The following is an 11,169-nucleotide window of genomic DNA, read 5'->3' on the forward strand; positions in this document are numbered from 1 at the left end:
TTTTCAGTGCTTTGTGAAGATTGGAAGTGCTTTGAAAACGGTATTGCTGTAGAAATATTAAGCAATAGACTATTATAACAGGATAGTACTGAATAGGAACCTTATTTAATAGATTGAGGGATTACCTCCCCCCACCAATTAAAATATATGTGATATCTCACACTTTGTTAATATATTTGGGCCTGAATTTCATTAGCTAACCTTCAAACTGAACAAATTTGTGCCTTGAAGAAGGGAATGGACAAATTGGACTGGAATGTTTTTGATTTGTTCAAGTTGTTGTTAAATAAATTTTCATCCTTGCTTTGGACGTAGGTCAGAAGAGATTGCTTTGGATAATGGAGTGTTGCAAAAGTATGATTCCACAGAAATGAGACCCTCCCAACTTTCGAAACAAAGTTGTTCAAGAAAAAGCCACACGAAGGAGGTAAGAGCACAAGAATTATGAAAGGAGTATAAGTCAAAGTTGTCCAGCACATACTGTAGATAATTTCTCTCAAGGTTTTTGCAAGAATTAAAAAGGTAAAGGTAAAGGTAAAGGTTCCCCCGCACATGCGTGCTAGTCGTTTCCAACTCTAGGGGCCGGTGCTCATCTCCGTTTCATAGCCGAAGAGCCAGCGCTTGTCCGAGGACGTCTCCGTGGTCATGTGGCCGGCATGACTAGACGCCAAAGGCGCACGGAACGCTGTTACCTTCCCACCGTAGTGGTCCCTATTTTTCTACTTGCATTTTTACGTGCTTTCGAACTGCTAGGTTGGCAGAAGCTGGGACGAGTAACAGGCGCTCACTCTGTTACGCGGCACTCGGGATTCGACCCGCCAAACTGCCGACCTTCTGATTGACAAGCTCAGCGTCCTAACCCACTGAGCCACCGCGTCCCTTTGCAAGAATTACTTAGCATTAATTTGTTCTTTCATTCAAGCAGGATTCTGTGTGCCTAGTGTGTAAATGAATCCTATGAACATTTCTAAACTAACACCCGGCAGTAATTGCTCCTTCCTTCCTCACCCTGAAGAGGTGAGAACTCAAGTTAATTCACATGGAAGGAAAATATGAAATGCTGAGTTTGATTAATTTTCTGCATTTCTCAAAAAAGAAGAAACGGAGTGTCGATGAGAAGGCATTAATTGGATATATAATATAGCATCATAGTGAATTTTTTTTCTGGTTAAATTGGGCTATCAGTTGTTTCAGTTGAATGCAGTCGCTAAAGTCCTTGATTCACAAACCTGCCTCTGAATATAGATTGTAATACAGAGTATTCAAGGGATGAAATAAAATTACTACATTACAATTACAAATAATACACCTCTAGGTAGAATGTGACCATTTTGTTTAGTGGAAAGAAGTAGGATTCGTCAGTTTGGTCTCCTTCAGCTTATGTTCCCCGGCTTATTTTTTTCCCCAGTTTCTTACATTGTGTGTGAGAGAGGTAAGGCCAAAAGAAAGAAAAGGCTGGCTGTTTCCACTTCTAATTTTGATCTTGTTTTGCTGTCATATACAAAATAATGTATTCTCAAGAACAACAAAAAACCTCTACTTCCCTTCAAGATACACTAGACTAAATAACCCTTTGGTTTTGTATTTAGTGTCATGGAAAAACCCAACCACCATCTTAGCTGTTGAATGAACCTAGCTATTATTTATTTATTTTATTTATTTTAATCCCATTTATATCCCGCCCTTCTCCGAAGACTCAGGGCGGCTTACAATTTAAAGCACAAATCAATGTGCTTAGCAATAACCTTCATTCTGTGTATATGTCTGTTTATTAGGGCTTTCGCCCCCCCCCCAGCGGCATTGTTACAAAGTCAGCTTATTGCCCCCAACAATCTGGGTCCTCATTTTACCTACCTCGGAAGGATGGAAGGCTGAGTCAACCTTGTATGTTAGACCATTATGATTTATTTGTATATAGCACATGATATTAATAAAGCAGTGGTATTCTATTAAAGAACATTCGGCCCATTTTGTGGTCCATTATTTGAATTAAGTTTTTTTCTTGGCTTTCTGACTCCTACTTTTAACATCTCCCATGATATAACCACAGTGGCAGCAAAACAGGCATTTCCTTGCCAACACTAGTTCTTTTCTTCTCTGTCATAAAGATGTACCTGTTCCCAGCCAAGCTGACTTATTTTCTTCATAAAACTGATATTATAATGCCAGCACCATTGATCCACAAATATTCCAAGTCCATTTCTATGTATGCTTCCATCAGGCAAACCTCTTTGGTATCAAAGGCATGTTAACATGAAGGAAAGATAAAATTGGCAAAGATTTCTTGCCTTCTTCATGAGTGCAAATGAAATCAGCCTTCTTTTTAAAAATTCTCTGTGCCCATTAGAGATCGTAAAAGAAGATTGTGATTCTTAATGTGAGATGTGCTTTGAAGAAGATTTAAAAAAGGTTTGCAGCATTTTTTATATGATTTGCAATTTTTTCTAAAGTATGCTACTTGATTATTTTTCCCTTTTTTCTTACTTTTTTTGCCAGAGAGCTATGAACATTCACTTTTAAAATGGCAAATTGGTTTGTGGATGTCTGATCGGCATCTAGTGAGCTTTTCTTTCTCTTCAGAATTTAATGGATACTCTGACATGATACCAGCTCAGCCAACTGATGTCTGAGAACTTGAAAATAACAATTATAGTTTTGTAATTTATAATTATAGTATAGATCCTGCAATCTTGTACCATTTTTTTCTTGGATAAATTCAGGATTCAGGAAGAAAATTTGAGTGCTGCTGCCCAAAGTTTTCAAATCCAATTAAACATCAGGAAAAAGTGGAAACTCAGTTGCAGGGCATGGACAAGGAACAGTTGAAGAGGTGAGTTGGTATATTTCAGTTCAAAATGAAGGATGAGCAACATTTTTTTAACCTGCCACTTTTGTACATATATAACAGATATATTGGACACAAAGAAACATTGCAGATGTTTGTTTTTTTAATTTCCCATACCCTACCTTTTTCCAGGGATTGAAAGGAAACAAGAGAACAGCCCAGTCCATTCCACTGCATACATTTATTTAAACTTTTATGGACTTCTGGTTTGTGCTCATAGTGCATGGCCACAGGAGAGCGGACCTCCACTCCCTACGGCTAATTTTGCCATGCCAAGGGGGACCCTAGATGGGTCTAAAGTTGCCCCAGAGAGGTGACACGGAAGGGGAAGCGTCCCATTGATCACAAAGTGATGCCAATCGCTTCATTTGATCTGGGGAAAGCCCTCCAAAACCAACAGGAGAAAGGCTAGCCACAAGCTACTGCAGCCAAAGTCCAAGAGCACTACCAAGAACAACAGTGAACAGCATGCTTGGAACTGGTGAGAGTATTTGATCTTCTCTCCCACATTTTACAACCATTCCCTGGGAAAGATCCCTAAAGCAAACAACCTCCGAAAGTGAGGGGAGGGGACTACATTCCCATTTCCCCATAGATGGAAGCGGCGAATTAACCTTTAAGGAGGAAAGGACCTTATTGAAATTAAATTAAAAATACTACAATCTGATCAAACGTAGAAACTAAAACAAACTGCTAAGATTATATTCTAAAGGATTTTGATTGAATTACATAAAAAAAAAAAATAACTTTTTGTCTGAAAGAGCTGGAAAACAAATATTTGCTGACATCTAGTGGACAATGAAGGGACGTGGTGGTTCAGTGGGTTAGGACGCTGAGCTTGTCGATCAGAAGATCGGCAGTTTGGCGGGTCAAATCCCGAGTTCCGCGTAACAGTGAGAGCCTGTTACTTGTCCCAGCTTCTGCCAACCTAGCAGTTCGAAAGCACGTAAAAATGCAAGTAGAAAAATAGGACCACTACGGTGGGAAGGTAACAGAGTTCCGTGCGCCTTTGGCGTCTAGTCACACCGGCCACATGACCATGGAGACGTCCTCAGACAAGCGCTGGCTTTTCAGCTTTGAAACGGAGATGAGCACTGGCCCCTAGAGTTGGAAACGACTAGCACACATGTGCGGGGGAACCTTTACCTTTACCTTTTTTTAGTGGACAATGAGAATATAGCACATTAAAGACAATGCTCAGAAACAAAGGAAAAAATCTGTTCCCATAAACAGTAATGACTTTTAACAAAATAGTTGCTAAGGAATAGAGAAGAGATTGCATACTGGACTGGCTATAAGATTTGAAAGTATTTGAAGGAAAAGAAATACTTTGTGGTTTAAATTTATGAACTATTTAAAAATTTTGACAACTGAAAATTACAGTGGATTACAAAAATTATATATAAAAACAAGAATTATACAAATTGGACTGTATGGATTTTGAGTTTTGGTTAGCTTGACAAGGCTAATTACAGAGACTATGGCATTTATGATGGACTACTCGAAAGGGGGAGACAACATGGATGTGACATACTGATCAAAAATTATAGAAAACCACACTTAATGTTTATTCCTAAAAGATTTAGCCTGAAAGATCAAAGACCTTTAGAAACACTTCAAGACAAGACAAATACTTTCTAAGACAAAATTTATGCAATGCTATCACCGAGACAAACTACAATAGACTTAAACCACAAGGAGATTAAACATAACTTTGATACTATAAGTGAATATACTTCTAACTTAAATCTACAATTAAAAAACATCCAAAGAATGATGGTAAATAATGGACAAACAATCCAGACAACAGAATGTGAACTAGAAAAAAATGGTTCAACTGGTGAAGTTACAAATGAAGGGAATTATACCTTAATACAAACAAGAAAAAAACTGTTGTGATTCAGGGTCAGCCTGTGGGTTCGGCTGTTGGGTCGGACGACTCAGAGGAGGAGGGGGGTGTTGAAGACCTTGCTGAGGGGGTTGAAGATCTTGTTGATGATAGCCCTCAGGCAGGCCCCTCCCACTTGGTCACCATGGAGACCCAGCTGTGTGAGCCTGACAGTGTGGATGAAGATGACCCACAGCTGGCCCTGTTCAAGGACGCCCGACGCAGGAGGCAGTCAAGTAGGAGTAAACAGAGGAAGGCTGTGGGGCTTCTTGGAAGGAGGCAGAGAGAGGCCACGCCCTGAACTCTTTATAAAGGGAATGTGTGGGGAGGGCTGGTTTGCTGAAAGCAACCGCTCAGATAGTGTTTCAAAGCTCCTGTATCTTCGTTCGTGTCTTGTTTGTTTTTTGTAGTAATAAATTTGGCAGACGTAATTCCAGCCTCTTGCCGTTTATAAAGGGGTTGCCTTTTCTGCAGGGCCAGTAGCAGGCTGGTACAGAACAAAAACTTACAAGACTTGGATACAACAATAAATATGGGAAAGATACCTTATGTATTAGAACAGGCGTGGCGAACCTATGGCACACGTGACACAGGCGGCACGAGGAGCCATCTGTGGGCACGCGTGCCATCAACCAGGAGGGAGGCGGGGCCAGGCTGCTCCGCCCCCTCTCCACATGTTCCTGCGCTCTTGCTCTCTTTCTCTCTGCACTGAGAGTCAGAGCAGCTGCAACAGCTGGGCAGATCCGGACTGGATGGTGGAGGCAGCTGCAGCATGAGTCCAGGTAAGCCTCTGGAATGATTTCGCACCCCCACCCGGCCGACCATTTTACGATGCTCCAGAGGCCCGATCCAAACACCGGAGGCCTGCAAAATTCTTCTGATGCCCAGATCTAGGGCTGCAGAGTGATTTCGCTGCCCCCCCAGGTGATTTTGCAGGCCTCCGATGCTCGTATCTGGTCGTTGGAGCATCGCCCACTCGGTGGCCACGCCCCCAGCACCCAGCGATGCATAAGTGGGTTTCAGATTGCAGTTTGGGCACTTGGTCTCAAAAAGGTTTGCCACCACTGTATTAGAACATCAAAATAAACCTGAGAAGAAAGAAGACTTAGCAAAATGGACGCTACTAAGGAGAATCATTGTTTGGAGATAAAAAGCATACAACCTATCTACTATGTATCCTCTACTCCTAACAATAACTACAAAATTACAAGAACTGTTTGACAAGTTGAAAATATTAATTTGGAAAAAAAATTGGCAAAGGAAGAAGATTAGAGACGGGCTGAAGAGAATGGATTCGCCCTACCAGATGGAATATTATATGAGTAAACACTTGTTTGAATATGACTAAACAAATAACTGGCCATAAAGGGATTTTAGAATAAGTGGGATAAGGGATATAAGAATATAGTATTTTTTGATAAGATGCAAAATGTAAAAATATTAGGATGTTGTAAGTGAAGGAAAAGTTTGAATTTTAAAGAAAAATTAAGTTTGAAAAGACTTAGGATTAAGAAATGATTGAAATATTGAGGGGAAATTAGGCTTAATAAGAACTGAAAAAAAGGATATATAGTGATTTAACTAATTTTTACAAATAGAAGTGAAATATTGACTAGAAAGATGCTATGAATAGATGTTATGATAGATAAATAGTATAGTATTTCTATAATATATGAAAGATGAAAATACTGGGATGATATATTTAAATGGAAAATCTGGATATTTAGATGTTAAATACTGGGAAAAATATGATTGACAAGAATTGTTTGAATATTATGGAGAAATTGATCTTAAGATTTATGAAAATAAGATACATGGTGAATCAATAAGATGACTTACGAAAACATAAGCTGATAAGAAAAAAAATGCTACATATGGACGCTACTAGGTATAATTATAGAAGAAAATATTTTTATTTAATCATTAAATATGGAAAATATCAAATATTAGAAATTATATTTGTTGAATGTTGTAAAAGGAGAATACTAGATGAAGAGAAGATCAATGAAATATAAATTGATATACTAATTATGGAAATACAAAAATTATTTTTGATTATTAACTATTATTAATTGTATATTCTTTTCTAAAAAAATTATGAACCAAGACAACACGCTGTACACCAGGCACTAAGGCTGATATTGTAAAATACCAATAAAACTTTTACAAAATAAATAAATAAAATTGTAAAATTTTAATTAGCTCTCCTGTTGCAAATCTCATAGATCTGTTTTATTTCAGGCTTGTAAAAGCTGCTCTGCTGGTAGCCAAAAGACAGTACAGTTGGTTGAAAGTCACCAACCTACTTACTCCTGAAATGATAGCACAATTTGAAGAGCTGACTTCCATACTTCATCAAGAGTCCCAAGGAGCCCTGAACATTTCAGTTTTGGATGGACACGATGAAGAACCAGATGTGGAACAATTTATAAATCGCAATGATTCTTTGGGTAAAGTTCAGAGAAGGGTAAATGTTGAAATGTGGACCAATTCAGGTGTAGTGAATGCCAACAATGTTTGTTACTGTTTGTTTCTTTATCATAGCTGTCCTCCCTGCCTCTCTTACTGCAACCAAGCATGCCAGTCTTAAAGTCAATCCTGGAATACAACCTACTGAACCAGAAGCTGAGCTGTTTCCACATGTTGTCTTTAAGACCCCCCACCACTCAACAAAGAAGAGGAAGGCATCTAAAAGAAGCATTTCATCTGACCAAAGGGAGTGTGCAAAGCGCTGTCGGAAGGCTTGCCTCTCATCCCAGAAAGTGGATTCTCTGAAGGAATGGTCTGATTTTGCCCCAGTAGACTCTACCAGCACCCCTCTTGGAGTGAAAGCAAAATCTCTCAGACCAGTTGATCATCATACTCCATTATATTGCCCATCAACAGTTACTAAGAGTCGCATGCCCCTAGCTTCCCCAATCATTCAGAATTGCTCTCCTCCACAAAACCTGAACATAACTTTTGACCTCTTTGAGGAATCCTGCCCCCCAGCCTTGAAGGTCAATACTGTGGAATGCCCTGCTTGGGAAAGTATCCAGCATGTCTCCAACTATCAGGGTGCCCCTTTTATACCCAGGTAGGACCTTCAGAAAGGCAATTGTTTTCAATTATCTTATTTGCAGAGATTCAACCCAGTAGTCCTTGGATTCCAATGGCTTCTAATAGGGTGGGCAGTCTATTGTCCAATTGTGGTCTCAAACAAATGGCTTTTGTGGAGTTCAGAGCACTCCACCAAGAAGTTATAATTGTTTTTCAGCACCATCTGCTAAATTTGTGGTGGTACATTGACCAAAAGCTCAGATGACATGTGCGATATTCTGAGAAATATCCAGATGGCAGGCTAGTATATTAGTCATTTCCTAATCCACACTGTCTTCTTAGGCTCTGTTGAAACAATCTGAGTAAAGGGATCTCTACAGTACATTATATGAAATCTACAAATAATATTTTCCTTCTCTGGTGTCCAGATAAAGAAGAGGCAAGATTTGTGGGTTTCTCTTCATTTTGTTTTGCAGTGATAAACTGGTTTAGGAATTAATAGGCAATTAGTATGGCTAGAACCCAAAGGGTCTACTGTTCTAGACCCACCCCAAACTAACATACCGTGTTTCCCCAAAAATAAGACCAGTCTTTTTTTTGTCTCCAAAAGAAACACCAGGTTTTATTTTGGGGGGGGGGTCTTTTATACTCCCCTCTGGCACCAACAGCCCCGCCCAGCCAGTCCACTTCTGTGGCCAAAGGAGCAGCTGCATTCTGCAGTTGCATTCCGGCCAGCATTTTGCAGTCAGGCCTTTCCAGAAGACCCAGCCAAGTAGCCCAGTCCACAGCTTGGTTCTCGGCTCCAGAGGTCTTGCAGGCCTGGCTGCAGAAGACACCACAGAAGAAGTGGGCCGGTGAGGAGAGGCCTGGCTGCCAGGTAAGTGGGTGCATAGGACAGTTCCACCCCTCACTTCAGCTTGATTTTTAGGTTTGTGCCTCGCCCCCAAACTAGGGCTTATTTGGGGGGAAGGGCTTATATTAAGCCCACCCCAAAAAATCAAACTAGGGCTTATTTTCAGGGTAGGCCTTACTTTTGGGGAAACACAGTAGTTGCACCTTCCCTTTGTAGATGGTGATCTTACCTCACCTAAAGCTGTTGAAAGATAAAAGGTTATGGATAACACTGACACTTTCAGCAAACTTGGTCCCAACAACATTCAATAGTTTCTTAGGGTTTAAGGAGTATAATTTGATATAGAGATCAGTAAGTTTGTGAGGTGCTTTAACTTCTACATGAGCCACATGGGTTCCTCTTGGTTTCAACACAGGTTATTTCTGATTTAATCTTATTGTTATGCTATGCTGTCTAGAAAACGGATTTCTTTAATAGAGAGCGACCAAATCCACCTGCATGATTTACCTCGTCTCGTGGATCTATTTCAGGGCCCCCATGCCTGTGTTTACTATGAAAGGTTCCTCTATCCCAAGAGCAACATCTTTGGCTTCCAAGGCATCCTTACAGAAGAGGAGACACAACACAATGTAAAGTCATTCTCAGCTTTGAGATAAGTTTGGTTAATGTAGAAATTATGCCTAAGTAACTTTTGGTGGCAGGGCGTGGGTGCCTTTGAGTCAGTGCTGACTAGTGCCTGCAGTTTTCAGATTTTTCAGAAGTGGTTTGCCATTGACAGCTTCCCACATCTTACAGAGAAACAGACTAGTCCAAGGTCACTCAGTTGATTATGTGCCTAAGGCAGAATTAGTTTTAGATGCTTTAACTATTACAACAAACTTGCTCTCTAGGTTAATGTTTACGAAGAGCAGAATGATTACAGACTTGGTGGCAGGTGATTCCTTGTTTGTTATTGGGAAGATAGCAGCTGTTTTTTTGTAAGATCAGTTTTTCATGGGTACCAGAAATGACATCACTTCTTGCACCAGTCTGAAGTGATATTCTTCATTTCAGTCTACCACTTTGTTCTTTGTATTCTTGTTATGGTTAAAAAACCCATATAAAACCTTGTCTCTGGGGGCACAACATAAAATCTGTTTACAGGTAGTCCTCAATTTACAACCGTACATTTAGTGACTGTTTGAAATTGCAATGGTACTGAAAAAAGGGACTTATGACCATTTTTCATACTTATGAGTTGCAGCATCCACGTGGTCACATGATCAAAATTCCGACACTTGGCAATTGGCTCATATTTATGATGGTTGCATTGTCACAAGATCCCTTTTTTGACCTGACAAGGAAAATCAATGAGGAAGCCAGATTCACTTAATAATCATGTCACTAGCCTAACAATTGCAGTGATTCACTTAACAGCTGTGGCAAGAAAGGTCATAAAATAGGGCAAAACCTAACCACTGTCTTGCTTAGCAGTGGAAATTTTGGGCTCAGTTGTGGTCATAAGTTGAGTACTACCTGTATCCCGAGTGCCGTGTAACAGAGTGAGTGCCTGTTACTCGTCCCAGCTTCTGCCAACCTAGCAGTTCGAAAGGACATAAAAATGCAAGTAGAAAAATAGGAACCACTACAGTGGGAAGGTAACAGCGTTCCGTGTGCCTTTGGCGTCTAGTCATGCCGGCTACATGACCACAGAGACGTCCTCGGACAAGCGCTGGCTCTTCGGCTTTGAAACGGAGATGAGCACTGGCCCCTAGAGTTGGAAGCGACTAACATGCATGTGTGGGGGAACCTTTACCTAGATGGAATGTATATTCCATGCTAATAGATTTTTGGTATGGGAAGCTGTACAAAAATTGATTACATATATTCTGAATGTTTAAGAATAGGCAAATTATTTGGTTGTTTGATTGGGAACTTTGTCAAACAGCTAGGGAAGTTGTAGAATAGTTTTCTGAATATGGTGCTCTCAGTTATGTTGAACCTCAACTCCCATGATCCCTGGCTTCCAAATATGGTTACAATAAAACTGTATTCTCTCTCTTTCCAGTTCTACTTCTCACTTGACAAGCAGCCGCATTGGTAGGCTCCAGGGTTGTTCTGTAAAGTCTTCACAGATTGTGAATGCACCAGGTAAGTTTGCTTTAGAAAGTCAATGGGCAAATTCTCCCATATTGTAATTTCAGTTGTTTTGGGATGGAGTTTCAGTTGGTAGTGGAAAATAAGAGGAAATATAATTAATGAAAAAGTTTCTTATTTTAAAGGGCCACTGTTCCATTCTCAAACGAGTGTTGTGGAAGCACTAGCGCTGATTTATGTTTTCTGTTCATTCATATTTATATTTGCAAAATATGTACATTCATATTTGCAAAAGCATGGAAACTGCAAACTAAGATTATCATAAAACCCACAGCATGGGTGTAACATACTGTTTCTGCAATTTCTCATAGTTTCTCAAGCCAAGCATATTTTTTTTCTTCTTTTAGCTTCAATCCTCTTCAGGCTGTAGACATTTTTAGTCTAGTACTTGGCACTTATGTCAGTTTT

General features: G+C 39.9%; 1 protein-coding gene across 1 annotated transcript in view; it reads left to right on the forward strand.

The window, feature by feature from the left end:
• The window catches only part of KIF18B (kinesin family member 18B), a gene marked incomplete at both ends in the record, with an annotated part of 29,949 nt that extends 20,691 nt beyond the window's left edge, over positions 1-9,258 (forward strand). Inside the window, 5 exons of the mRNA XM_081346199.1 lie at positions 316-427; positions 2,721-2,830; positions 6,975-7,183; positions 7,620-7,809; positions 9,156-9,258. Of these exons, the coding sequence (XP_081202325.1) occupies positions 316-427; positions 2,721-2,830; positions 6,975-7,183; positions 7,620-7,809; positions 9,156-9,258 (724 nt within the window). The remainder of the gene's footprint in view (positions 1-315; positions 428-2,720; positions 2,831-6,974; positions 7,184-7,619; positions 7,810-9,155) is intronic.
• Between the last annotated feature and the right edge of the window lie 1,911 nt (positions 9,259-11,169).

The sequence above is a fragment of the Vipera berus genome, assembly GCF_964194415.1.
Source record: "Vipera berus genome assembly, chromosome: Z".
NCBI lineage: Eukaryota > Metazoa > Chordata > Lepidosauria > Squamata > Viperidae > Vipera > Vipera berus.